The sequence below is a fragment of the Xenopus laevis genome, chromosome 6L, assembly GCF_017654675.1.
Source record: "Xenopus laevis strain J_2021 chromosome 6L, Xenopus_laevis_v10.1, whole genome shotgun sequence".
Taxonomy (NCBI): Eukaryota; Metazoa; Chordata; class Amphibia; order Anura; family Pipidae; genus Xenopus; species Xenopus laevis.
This window is the reverse complement of record NC_054381.1, coordinates 119,037,276-119,051,418: the sequence shown is the minus strand read 5'-3', so window position 1 is coordinate 119,051,418 and position 14,143 is coordinate 119,037,276. Positions and strand designations below refer to the sequence as shown.

General features: G+C 36.1%; 1 protein-coding gene across 2 annotated transcripts in view; it reads left to right on the top strand.

Moving 5' to 3' along the window:
- Positions 1-14,143, top strand: part of trappc8.L (trafficking protein particle complex subunit 8 L homeolog) — a 57,253-nt gene that overhangs the window by 24,830 nt on the left and 18,280 nt on the right. For both annotated transcript variants that reach the window (XM_018266377.2, XM_018266378.2), the window contains 11 exons: positions 1,656-1,912; positions 4,072-4,187; positions 4,659-4,809; positions 5,451-5,551; positions 7,348-7,453; positions 7,701-7,832; positions 8,252-8,476; positions 8,568-8,676; positions 10,869-11,063; positions 11,303-11,463; positions 13,037-13,111. In XM_018266377.2, coding sequence (XP_018121866.1) covers positions 1,656-1,912; positions 4,072-4,187; positions 4,659-4,809; positions 5,451-5,551; positions 7,348-7,453; positions 7,701-7,832; positions 8,252-8,476; positions 8,568-8,676; positions 10,869-11,063; positions 11,303-11,463; positions 13,037-13,111 — 1,628 coding nt within the window. The remainder of the gene's footprint in view (positions 1-1,655; positions 1,913-4,071; positions 4,188-4,658; positions 4,810-5,450; positions 5,552-7,347; positions 7,454-7,700; positions 7,833-8,251; positions 8,477-8,567; positions 8,677-10,868; positions 11,064-11,302; positions 11,464-13,036; positions 13,112-14,143) is intronic.

Here is a 14,143-nt window from a genome sequence, read left to right as displayed (position 1 = left end):
CTACACCAGCAGAATTCTGCACTGAAATCCATTTCTCAAAAGAGCAAACAGATTTTTTTATATTCAATTTTGAAATCTGACTTGGGGCTAGACATTTTGTCAATTTCCCAGCTGCCCCTGGTCATGTGACTTGTGCCTGCACTTTAGGAGAGAAATGCTTTCTGGCAGGCTGCTGTTTTTCCTTCTCAATGTAACTGAATGTGTCTCAGTGAGACATGGGTTTTTACTATTGAGTGTTGTTCTTAGATCTACCAGGCAGCTGTTATCTTGTGTTAGGGAGCTGCTATCTGGTTACCTTCCACATTGTTCTTTTGTTTGCCTGGGGGGGTGATATCACTCCAACTTGCAGTACAGCAGTAAAGAGTGATTGAAGTTTATCAGAGCACAAGTCAGATGACTTGGGGCAGCTGGGAAATTGACAATATGTCTAGTACCATGTCAGATTTCAAAATTGAATATAAAAAAATATGTTTGCTCTTTTGAGAAATGGATTTCAGTGCAGAATTCTGCTGGAGCAGCACTATTAACTGATTCATTTTGAAAAAAAGTTTTCCCATGACAGTATTCCTTTAAGGTTTGCTTTAAGCTTTGAGTTGCAACTTACTTTTAATATATAACATGCCTTATGAAAACAGTAGTATTTCAGTAGTGACATAAAGTTTATTGGATTATCAAAAATTATGCAATATGCATCATAACAAAATTAGACCGGTGCATAAATTTGGGCACCTCAACAGAGATATTACATCAATACTTAGTTGAGCCTCCTTTTACAAATGCAACAGCCTCTAGACGCTGGATGGTGGTATTTTTGACCATTTGTCCATACAAAATCTCTCCAGTTCAGTTCAATTTGATGGCTGCCGAGCATGGACAGCCTGCTTCAAATCATCCCATAGATTTTCGATGATATTCAAGTCGGGGAACTGTGACAGCCATTCCAGATAATGCAGGAGCCAGTTAAAGGGGTCCCGTCACCCAAAGAAATTATTCAAAATCCTATTTTATTACATAAGTCAAGCAAAATTAACTTCAATTACACTATATAAATTATTTGAATCTTGTTTCCTTCAGTCTGGGAATTCATAATTATAGAAAGCAGGCAGGAGCCATTTTGTGGACACTGTTATTAAGGCAAGTCTTGTATAATCTCAGAATCTTGTTTGTGCACCAGAATGGGGGACCCGGTGTCCATCCCCATGCCCTGGATACACAATCAAAAGGTGAAGAGAACTGGAGGAATGTGTGGAGAGCAGTGACATCTAGGAAGTGCTGAATGGAAAGTAATAGTAATTGCCTGCCCCGTCTCTATGCCTAAGGCATAGAGAAGGGGCAGACAATATTTGATTGACAGCTAAATGAGCTTACTACAGCTATGAAAGCTTTAATAAAAAATAGAAATTGGATAGCATGTTTAATTTGAAAATTACTTTTATTATACAGATTTTTGTGTCTGGGTTACAGGTCCACTTTAATCTCTAGAGTCTATCTTGATACCTTTTAAAGCTTACACAAGATGCACAGCAGGCAGACTTTCATATGGGGGCCACACAAGGGGGTGGGGGTTGTAGGTCGCAACTCGCAAGTTGGACAGCTTTGGTTTAAACAATGCAAAAGAGGCACGTAAAGTAAAATATGCTTTCTTTGTTTGGCAGATGTTTTATCGAATAACTTTCAAGTTCACCCACTTCAGCTTGATCAGATGAATGACTGCAGCGGAAGTTTGGATGGGCTTGATAATAGCAGAACTCTTGGATCAATGAATGATACAAAGAAGTCAGGTGCTGGTACCCCTCATGGTACATCTTTGACTCTTACTGACCATGATCGTATTAGGCAGTTCATACAAGAGTTCACATTTCGAGGGCTCTTGCCCCATGTAGAGAAGACAATTCGACAACTGAACGACCAGGTCAGTTAAATGTAAAAATATATATTTTTTTCATGTTTCTTAAAATTAAATCTTCTCTATCGTTACTAACTTCCATCCTTGTACTGTATGTATGTAAGTCTTTATGTATCACTTCAGTTCACTGCATGTACATTTTTACAGTACTGGGAATAAATAGGGGGACAGACATTGCAGAAAAATATCCACAGTAACAAGTAAACCCTGTAAAAAAGTTGAAATGGCACAAGTTTAAAATACAGGAGGAGGTAGGTCACTGCCCATCAGAGCTTACAGTCTGTCTGTTGGTTTTATAGAGCATCAGAGCTTACCGTCTGTCTGTTGGTTACTTATAGATACAAATAGTTTAATTTTTAAAGTAGAATTAAATGCTAAAAACAAATATGGCTAGAAATGCTGTTTTTTATATATTCAACTTATTACAATAGCCTAAAGATTCTGCTACCCTATAACAGTATGATCCAGGCCTTCAAAGTTGCTTGTTTTTAAGTGTCCTTAACACATGCTTAGTGTGCTCTAGGAAGTTATTGATAAGCTAAATTTAGGGGTTGATACAAATTATCAAGCAGAAAATGAGGTCAGTCTGACGTAATTCTACAGGCCTGATTATTAAATTCTGATGGAAACAGCACTGTTTTCTGAGCTGCCATATAATGAAAATCTATAATAATCACTAATCAGCCTTTTTGTGACTTTTATGGTATATTTTATATATACTGTATATTGTGAGTTATCACCTAAGCTCAGTAAGTGACAGCAGCCCAGAGCACGTGCAGTGGATCAGTAGAAACAAAGATCCGGAGCTACTGGGGCATCTTTGGAGGCACCGGTCTTCACTGCTAAAGGGCTGTGGTTGCCTTGGGCTGGTACAGAAACCCAAAACATAATGTGCAGTATTTCTGGCCTGTTCTTCTGACCCCTTTTGCAGTCTCAATACATTTTTACACTTTTTTATTATACTATGATATTAGTAGTATAAAAACTGGTAATATCATGAATAGGTAACCGGAGCAGCCCCTACTGTTCTGATCAGGTAAGATGCTTGAGAAAGGGGTCACGCCCCGAAACGTTGCATCCGCAATAAACGAGCAAGGTTTTACCTGCTAGAATTACCCATGGTGTGTCCTATTTCTGATCAGGTAAGAACCAGACAGAACAAAAATAGCTTTTTATACTGATGCAGGAACGAGTCAATTGAGAAGTTCTATTCTCTTCTTCGTTCTCTATATCGTTCAAAAGTATAGTAAGAAGAGCTGTGATGTTGTTTATGTAAGATAAGAGTGAACGTTATCTTGCCAAGTAGTAAGGTGTGTTTTTTAGCTCCGTTGTCATCTTTTTCTTAAAGGACAACTAAAAAAAGTAGGCTAGAAACGTTGTACATTATGTTTTGGGTTTCTTTACCAGCCCAAGGCAACCACAGCCCTTTAGCAGTAAAGATATGTGCCTCCAAAGATCCCCAGTAGCTCCCCATCTTCTTTTCTACCGATTCACTGCACATGCTCTGTGCTGCTGTCACTTACTGAGCTTAGGGACCCACTCACTATATACAGTAAACCTAGAATAGAAATGTCACAAAATAAGGTTTATTACTAATTAATACAGATAATTACTACATGGCAGCACAGAAACCCATGCAACTAGTATTAGAATTTAATAATCAGCCCTGTAGCATCAGCTTATATTACAGGCCAACTTCATTTTCTGCGTGTAAATTTGTGACGACCCCTAAGCTTAGCTTCTCAACAGCTGCTCAGAGCTCACTGAGCATGTGCGTGTCACAGACACTTTCCAAGATGGTGACCCCCTGTGACAAGTTTGAAGTCCTGGGTCATTGCTATTGAGAAGCTGAAACTTTCTTGCTGGTGCAATAAGTTCAATATATAAAAGATGGCATTTTTAGCCATATTCATTTTTAGAGTTTAGTTCTCCTTTAACTGCAGAGCAAAGATTAGTTAGAATAGCTGCTCTGCAACAGTCTGTAGTTTAACCCTACAAAAGAAAAAATACACCTAGTATACAAACCAAATCAATTAGGTTGTATGCATTGCAAACATGCTCAACATTAATATGCAAGCATGATGTTCGGTTACATGTTATATTCACAGCATATTTCTTTTATAATGTCAATTATGAGTGGCTTAATGTATGTATCTTCTTTTTAGCTAATATCCAGAAAAGGACTGAGTCGCTCATTATTGTCTGCAACCAAGAAATGGTTCAGTGGTAGCAAGGTACCAGAGAAAAGTATTAATGAATTAAAGAACACCTCTGGACTGCTGTAAGCCGTTTGCATTTTTGTAATATTTTTTTTTTTTTTTTTTTTTTTAAATGTTGCACTATAACTAAATAAGGCAGTGTCATGTTACATATCTGATGTATAGACTTTGGTTCTGTTTAAAGGGGTTGGTCTGCTTTTGATAACTTATTGAATGGTCTTGGTTACCAATCTTAAATAATTTATAGGGTCCAAAATAAAGATAAATCTGTATTACCGACAGAACAACAAACGAGAAGTAATATGGACATAGTTGCAAACAATTATAAGCACCAGGTAGAGCATAGATAATGTATGCCCCCATACATAATTAAAAAAAAATTACCAAAAAGGTATAGCTAGATAGATTGGGTAAAATATAAGTTTAGGCTTGCTTACATTTGCTATGCTTTGCTTCATTACTTGCAACAACTTGTTCATTACTGTTTAATGTGCTTCATTCTTTCATTTATCAGATAATTTATTTTAATATAGGTATCCACCAGAGGCGCCAGAGCTCCAGATTAGGAAAATGGCAGACTTGTGTTTCTTAGTGCAACATTATGATCTGGCATACAGCTGCTACCATACTGGAAAGAAAGACTTCTTAAGTGACCAAGCAATGCTTTATGCAGCGGGGGCACTGGTAAGGAATAAAGGCTACTTATTTATTTTCTCATTGTGGGATATGTGTATAAACCTTTATGATTTAGCATTTTATCCTCAAAACACTAAAGTGCCTTTAATTGCTATCGCATTATGATCGGTTTATTATCCGTTTTATCAGTTGTGATCAGTTTATTATTAGGGATGGGCGAATTTTTTCGCCTTGTTTCGCCGTGGAAATGACGCCCATAGACCTGTATGGCGTTGTGCGACAAAAAAATTCTCTGCTATGCTCCTGGTTGGCCAGCAGGCCGAAGGATTGAGATGTGTTTCCTTTCACTTCTGAGTCAGAAGGTTTGTCCAAAAACTGCCAAGTTTTTCTGGTCAATTTAGTTTTACACAGCATAATAAATAGGCCCCTTGGACTATTGAGAATTTTCAGTAGGTAATATCACTTTCTCTACTTTAAAGTCCTGACACACAAAACCTATCTACCATAATTTTGTCTTTTTTAAAAAACAAAGTTAAATGGACAGGGTAATTTGTGGTATAAGGTAAAACTAGATTTTAATTACAAGTAGCCACATTCAATAATTAATGGGAAATACATGCGTGCAAGTATAAAGTGTACTAGCAGGTGAACTTGCAAATTGTAATATCCATTTGATTGTTTGATTTTAGGAAATGGCGGCAGTATCTGCTTTTCTTCAGCCTGGGGCTCCCAGACCTTATCCTGCTCACTACATGGATACTGCTATCCAGACATACAGAGATATTTGCAAGTAAGCAATATATTTTTATATATATTTTTTTGTCATGTATATTGTGTGGTATCTGATTAAGTTGATATTTTTGTAAAAAATATTTAAAGACAAGGTTCTGTTTGTAATTACATAACAGAAGATGTAACTTTATTGTTATATTTAATTAAAATAGCAATGAACTCTAATTAAATTTAACAGAATTTATTATAAATGCCTGAAAATAGGATTAATTTGACAGTCCCTTAAATATACTGAGGCAGTTTACTGCCAATAGATTAGCCACAATAGTGCAAGCTACAGTCTATATTTATTCTGTAGAATGCTTTACCATACATGAGTAAACAGCTGTAGAAGCTCTCTGTTTGTTAGGATAGCAGCTGCCATATTAGCTTGATGTGAGATCACTTCCTGCCTGATTCTCTCCCTGCTCAATCATAGCTCTTTGCTCAGATTACAGCATGGAGGGGAGGAGGGTGGGGAGAGAAGCAAACTGAGCATGCTAAAGCCCTAGCCCTGGAGGTTTAAGATGAAAACAGGAAATCTGATACAGAAGCCCATGTGTACATAATAAAAGGAAAGAAATGCTGTGTTTCTTTTGACAGTGGACTCTGTCAGTGGACTTTGAGGGTTTACTGGTATATTTATAGAGACCTTTCTGATAAAGCTTACTTAGTTTTAACATTTCCTTCTCATGTAACTATCTATAAGAAGATATCTTAAAGGAAAACTATACCCCCAAAATGAATACTTAAGCAACAGATAGTTTATATAAAATTGAATGACATATTAAACAATCTTACCAAACTGGAATATATATTTATATAAATATTGCCCTTTTACATCTCTTGCCTTGAACCACCATTTCGTGACTCTATCTGTGCTGCCTCAGAGATCACCTGACCAGAAATACTACAACACTAACTGTAACAGGAAGAAGTGTTGAAGCAAAAGGCAGAACTCTGTCTGTTCATTGGCTCATGTGACCTTACATGTGATTTGTATGTGTACACAGTGAATCTTACGATCTCAGGGGGCGGCCCTTATTTTTTAAAATGGCAATTTTCTATTTATGATTACCCAATGGCACATACTACTAAAAAAGTATATTATTATGATAATGGTTCATTTACATGAAGCAGGGTTTTACACATGAGCTGTTTTACTCAGTATCTTTTAATAGAGACCTACATTGTTTGGGGGGTATAGTTTTCCTTTAATATGATCAAGATAGATTTTTCCCTGAAACTTTATGCCATTTGCGATTACGGAACTTCCTCGAAATGAATCGAAAAATGTGATTTGTGGTTATTTTCCATGAGCTTTCATAAAACTTTACACAATTGCGATTTACCCATTCACAACTTTTCATAATTATGTGCACAATTTGTGGCAAGAATCTTAAGAAAAGAGAATCTTGTGTAAGATATTGTGTGAAGTAAATAAATTAATAAAAGTTCTTACTCCTGTTTTGCTGTGGGTTACCTGTATAACTGCCAGTGCTAGAAGTAGCCTTGGGTGGGCTGGAGTTGTTAAAGCAAATGGGCTCAGGTTAAAACTAAAGTGGGGTTGCCACTTGCCCTGTGGCTCAGAGATGTGTGTCATGGCTAAAATAGTGCTATTCATCAAAGCATTTTTGCCAACCCGACTGACAGTTTTGTAAAAGAGAAATTGCCAGTTATGTCAATAATATGCTAGATATAAAATAACTATAATGTCAGCTATGGATTTTAAAGATAGAACTCTCGATTAAAAAAGGCATTATAACATCAGTCATGTTATTTATCACTCTAAAAACTGTATGTTCTCAATCTTAGAAATATGATTTTGGCAGAAAGGTGTGTGCTGTTGAGTGCTGAAATTTTAAAAAGTCAAGGCAAATATTCAGAAGCTGCTGCCCTTTTGATAAGACTGACAAGTGAGGTAGGTGATTTTACATGCTATCTTGAGTAAAACAGACTACCTATAAAATTTGATTGTGGCCAGTGCAGTTGCCAGCCCATTTAACCCCAACCATCCATAACCAGAAAAACAGTTTTTTTGTTTGTTTCTTTTTCAAAGGCACATTAAATCATTGTATCAAAATACATCTGTAGATGATGAATGCGTTCCTGTTTTCTTGTAAAAAAAAAAAGTACAGTATTATTCCTTTTCACCTTCTATCATCTAGGATTCAGATCTGCGAAGTGCACTTCTTTTAGAACAGGCTGCACATTGTTTTATTAACATGAAGAGCCCAATGGTGAGGAAGTTTGCTTTCCACATGATTCTAGCTGGCCATCGGTTTAGTAAAGCAGGACAGGTAAGTTACACTTTTGTCTAGCTTCATGAGTTTGATGAAATTAACCAGGGAACATGTAATAAATCATATATTCAGCCTACTTCGTGAAAAATGTAAAATACTGATGATCTATTGCACCATTGTCTGAGGGCGTCTTAGCACAAGAAAGTTAACAGTCTTGTCATTGTGACAAGAATATTTATGATGTATATGATCTAGTGCTAGGTTCAATTTGCATATATGAATACATAAATGTGTATCCCAGTGATTTTTCTGTTTATCTGGGACAAAAGGTCATAATGTATGATAAGGTTTAAAAATAAGCACATCATTTACTAATTACAAGGATGGAGATCTGTAATGTACTCAAATGTCATAACATTTGTATTTATATTTTGGGTAACCATTTTGTAACCTTGAAAATCATCTTTGTATTTCAGAAAAAGCATGCATTGCGCTGTTACTGCCAGGCAATGCAGGTATACAAAGGGAAGGGATGGTCCCTGGCAGAGGATCATATTAATTTTACTATTGGCCGTCAATCGTTCACCCTCCGCCAGCTTGATAATGCGGTCTCTGCCTTTAGACATATTCTAATAAACGACAGCAAGCAGCCTGCAACACAGCAAGGAGCATTTCTGCGAGAGTATCTGTTTGTTTACAAGGTATTGGACCTTATTGTTACGTGTCGTTACTGTAAACTAGATGAATTCGTCATGGTTTATTTATTGTTTCTTGCTTTTTTCCCCAATTTAGAATGTGTGTCAGCAGTCACCAGAGAGCCCTTTACCGCAGCTTCCTTTGCCATATATTAATACTTCCTCCACTCGAGTCTTTTTTGGGCATGACCGGCGGCCATCTGAAGGTTAGTGATCTGCAAATGTTGTTGGAAACACAGGTGAATGTTTGATTTTTACAATACAAAAATGTTCACTGTAAGAACTACAGCTGAAACACAGATTTATGTTAGGAGTGTGCCCTAGAGAATATGGGCCCACTGCCCTTTTATAGATTGCAGCTTTATATTCATACTAGGTAGACAATGATAGTCTTAGGGTAAAAAAGCACCTAATGCTATATAGTGCAGTGGCCCCCAAAAATAATGTGAAAATGATTGAGTTCAATGGTCTCTATCTGAAAATTTACTACAGCTTGTTGGCTTTTAATACCAACTTAGAATCAAAATGAAAAAAAATCCTCAATTATAATGTAATTTCTGTGTTTCACATGTAGAAGTAAAATGGCCAGTCTGGCGCCCCTCCTTATATTATTCTTTTCGTAATACTTTAGATTAAATGTTTAACCAACTCATTACCCTCATTAAACTGATCTGTGTAGCAAGAGATACTAAAAAAAAATTGGGGTTTGGAGCACATTGTGGGAATCAGGACTGGGGGCCGTGCTAACCTATAACTAAAAGGCCGGTATACCCATATAGGGAACCACAATATGACTGTGCTGTATCATTCATGCTTGTACTATTCATTGGATTGCATTTCTGTTGTGTACTTTGTACTGGTGACATACAACTCTGACGGCTTTCCTTTGTTTTGAGATTTCTGGGTGTTTTCATAATAAATAAATAACACTTTTAAAGTGGACAAGTCACCCATACACAAAAATCTGTATAGTAAAATTCCTTTTCAAATTAAACATGAAATCCAATTTCTATTTTTATTAAATCATTCATGGCTGTAAGCTCATTTAAAAATCTCGGCTGTCAATCATATATTGTCTGCCCCTCCTCTATGCCTTAGGCATAAAGGCAGGGCAGACAATTACTTTCACTTTCCATTCAGCGTTTCCTATATGTCACTGCTCTCCACACATTTCACCATTTAATTATGTAGCCAGTGCATTGGGATGGACATGGGGTCCCCTATTCTGGTGCACAAACAAGAATGTGAGATGATACAAGGCGTGCCTTAATAACAAAATGGCTCCTGCCTGCTTGCTATAATTATGAATTCCCAGACTGAAGGAAACAAGATTCAAATAATTTATATAGTGTAATTTAAGTTAATTTTGCTTGATTAATCAACATTTAAGCAATACTTTTGATCAAAATCCTATTGTAAAAATTGAAAACTGTTTCAGAAAAAAGACATCCGTTTAAATGGAAGGAATTGTGTATTATTTAACAACTTTAGGCTTCTTTACCTGGAAAAACACAGTTACCATGTAATGTCTGCAGTTTTTATCTCTTTTTAGTGAAGTGTTTATTGGCTGATGCAATGGCTCTGATCATATGCATAAAGGGTGTGGAATTGGGACACTTTGGGTGACTGTGGCATGGCATGTTTGGGGATGCAAAAAGAGAAGCACTGGGGTGCACTATTCTCTAACTCTATTAAAAAAAAATAGTCTTAAATTAGTCTCAAAACTGATATACGAAGAATATGACCTTATTTTAGAGAGTATATCTAAACCTAAAACTTAAAAAATAAGAAAGCCATATCCTTTTATATTATCAAGATGTCTAAAATAAATTTCATTTGTAAACATTAGTAATTAAAAGTAGATACATGATTCTAAAAAATTTTTTGGATAGCTAAGATAGTTAACAGACATAATCTGGGTCCTGTTTGAAACAAGATGAGAAATATTGTCCTAGAGCCTATTCTGATCCTGTAGATTACTGCTTAGGAAATGCTGACATTGAAGCTACACCAGTGCCCCACTGTTCTCAATGAAAAAAGTCTATACAGGTATGAGACCTATTCTCTAGAATACTCGTGACCTGGGGCTTTTTTGGATGAGATCTTTAATTTGGCTCTCCATACATTGTCTACTCAAAATTAATTTAAACATTAAATAAACCCAATAGGATTGTTTTGCCTCTAATAGGTATCAATTATTGGTTAGTTGGGATCAAGTACAAGGTACCGCTTTATTATAACAGAGAAAGAGAAAATCAATTTTAAAAATCTGAATTATGATTAAAATAGAGTGTATGAGAGACTGACTTCTTGTAATTTGGAGCGTTCTGGATATCGTATCCAATACCTAATTACTGTATTTGGGGTCAATAATGATGTAACTTGTCCCAATTTCCAGGGGAAAAGCAAGCTGCAACACATGTGAGTCTTGATCAAGAATATGATGCAGAATCATCTCAGCAATGGAAGGAGCTGGAGGAGCAAGTTGTAGCTGTAGTAAATAGGGGAGTCCTACCTTCGAATTTTCAACCGACACAATATTGTTTAAGCAGCAATTCGGATAATTCCAAATTTCCTCTCTCAGTAGTTCAAGGTAACATTAAAGATTATCTAATAATACAAGTGTGTGTGTTTTATATATACAACAGCTACCAGTTTAAGTGTAACTACACTGAGAATTTTCTTTGCATGCACTGTGCGCCAAGTAATTTTATTTGCTATTTTCATAAGGAAAATTAAATGGAAAGTTAACTTGATTTTCTATAACGGATATGTAAAGGAAATGTATACAAGTTGTAGGTAAATACTGACTAGCTACTTTTGTTTTAACAGAGCCAATAACTGTAGAGGTGTCCTTCAAGAATCCATTGAAGGTTCCACTTTTGTTGACAGATTTGTCTTTGCTGTGGAAATTTCAACCAAAAGACTTTAGTGAAAAGCATAATGGAGAAGTGAAAGAAGCAATAACCAATGAAAGAGATTTGGTCCCAAAGGTTGTACTTAATTTTTTTTTCTTCTCATTTAAGGTTACATTTTATGTGTGGATCAGGAACTTGCATTATATCTCAGATCTTAAAGTCTTGAAAACATTATATACTGTAGAATGTTTATAATTGTCAAGGGCACACAATCCTTGGAGCTACTCAGTTCTTTGAATTAGCATTGAAATCACAGATAGATTGCAGATGGTTACATTAAAGGAGAATTCAACCGTTAAAGGGGTGGTTCACCTTCAAACAACTAGTTTTTTCAGATAGATCACCAGAAATAACGACTTTTTCCAATGACTTTCTGTTTTCTATGTGGGACCATTTTTCTAATTTAATGAAGTCTAAAGTGTAATTTTTCACCTTCTAAAGCAGCTCTGGGAGGGTGGTCACCAACCCTGTAAAATGTTGATACATTTCTTATTTTTGTTCCTGGTGAGCAGAATCTCTGGGTTTCATTAGTCAGCTATTAGAATTGATACAATAGTTGCTAATACTCCAGAGATGCTGCTGAGAAATGTATCAACTAAATGTTGCAGAATTGTAACAGTTTAGAATCTTCACCTGAATTACTGAGCTGCCAGACTCAAACACCAGAGACACGAACATTCAACGTTAAACTTAGATTTTGGAAAAACAGTAAAAAATCAATAATGGAATGTAATTGAAAAAAGTCTTTATTTCTGGGGAACAATCTGAAAACAACTGAATTGAAAAAAGTGTTTGGAAGGTGAACAACCCCTTTAACTAAAAAAAAAAAAACCCTACCCTACGTAGACCCCCCCCCCCTCCTTCCCCCCAGCCTAGCTCTACCCCCTGGGGAAATGCCCCTAACTTTTTTTTTTATTACCCCTCGGTGCAGATGCAAGGTTCGCAGTTCACGGCAGCCATCTTCCGGGTCTTCATGTCTTCTTCCAGCACTTCGGCAACTTCCGTCCATTTTGGTGCATGCAGGAAATTGCTCCAACTGCGCATGCGCAGATTTGCCGGTCTCCGTCACAGAATACCGAAGACCCGGAAGATGGCTGCCGTGAATTGCGAACCCTGAATCTGCACCAAGGGGTAAGAAAAAAGTTAGGGGCATTTCCCCAGGGGGGAGGGGGGTCTACCTAGTGTAGGGTTATCGGCCCGGGTTTATACCAGTGAGCACCACGGAGCTCAAAATGTCTTCAAATATCCCGGGACAAACGCATGCGCAGTTGAAAGAAATAGCCAACTTTTTAGTGAAAATACGGCTTTTCATTCTACTGCGCAGCCACGTGAAGAAGAAGAAGAAGGAAGATGTTAGAGAACACATATACAAGTGCAAAATGTGTTTCTATTTGAATTCTATTTGGGGTGCATGCTGAAAATATATTCTGTTATTGGGGTTTTTTGCAAATACATTTGGATAACGGCAAACAGCATATTATTGTTGGTAGCATACCACAGTGAAACCTCAAAATCGTCATGCATTCTAAAATAATATATATAAACAAAAATGTAATATTCTTACCCATAACAATGTATTCAGTATATTATGTACAGTTGTTTTCAACTCCTGAAAGATACTTATTTTTAACAAAATCTTTATTTTTAGGGTGTAACTAGCAATGATGTAATTGGGACAGAAGAAATAAGTGAATTTTTTATTAACAGTGAAGAAACAAAAATTGTAAGTAGAGTTTTTTTTATTTATTTGTGTTGAAATATGTTCTAGCATTATTTGCAATTTTATTTGAAATAGTGAAGTTTCTATAATCTATATCCCAGTTAAACATGCGGGTAAAGATGGGTGTTGTGGTTGCTGGTTATTCTGTGAAAGTAAAGGTATATCCTAAATAATCTCTATTAATTATTTGTAAAGGACAGATAAAACCTGCATAAATGGAATACAGGTATGAGATATAGGTATGGGATCCATTATCCGTAAACGCAATATCCTGAAAGCTCTGAATTACAGAAAGGCCAACTCCCATAGACTCCATTTTAATCAAATAATTCACATTATTAAAAACTATTTCCTTTTTCTCTGTAGTAATAAAACAGTACCTTGTTCCTGTCTAGTATATAATTAATCCTTATTGGAGGCAAAACAATCCTATTGGGTTTAGTTAATGTTCCAAATTATGGAAAGATCCCTTATTAAGGAAAGCGCAGGTCCAATATCTGTATTTTATGAAGGCATCAATATCAAGTCTGCTCTGCAAAAAGTAACAGCAAATGTAACATATGCATAGTGACAAAAATTAAGATGGTTTTGGCAATAACAAATGTTTTGGTGAATGGTCAACAAATAGTATTTGTTTTTACAATTTTGTCTAAACATTTTGCAGCATTTCTAAGATTTCATTCTCTGCAGTACTTATTGTTGCCTCGTTTGCTCTATGATTTACAGAGCTTATTTTTAGTGAATCTTTTGGCTGTAACACAATATTATGGTTATTTAAATAGATGTGCATTAATTTCTTCTGCAAATCTTGAACGTGAACTTGTAAATCACATTTGATTTATTTTAAGCCAAATGTATATTTTTTGCTTAGTTTACATTAACTCCATTCTAATGTGTTTTTCACTCTTTTTGTTCAGTATAATGAACTTGTTGTTCCTAAGCCTGAGAGTGAAGCCAGCAAAGAGTGATAGGGACCATTGTTTGTCTTATTATGCAAAATCATTATGCCTCCTTGTATATGCATAGGGGATATGT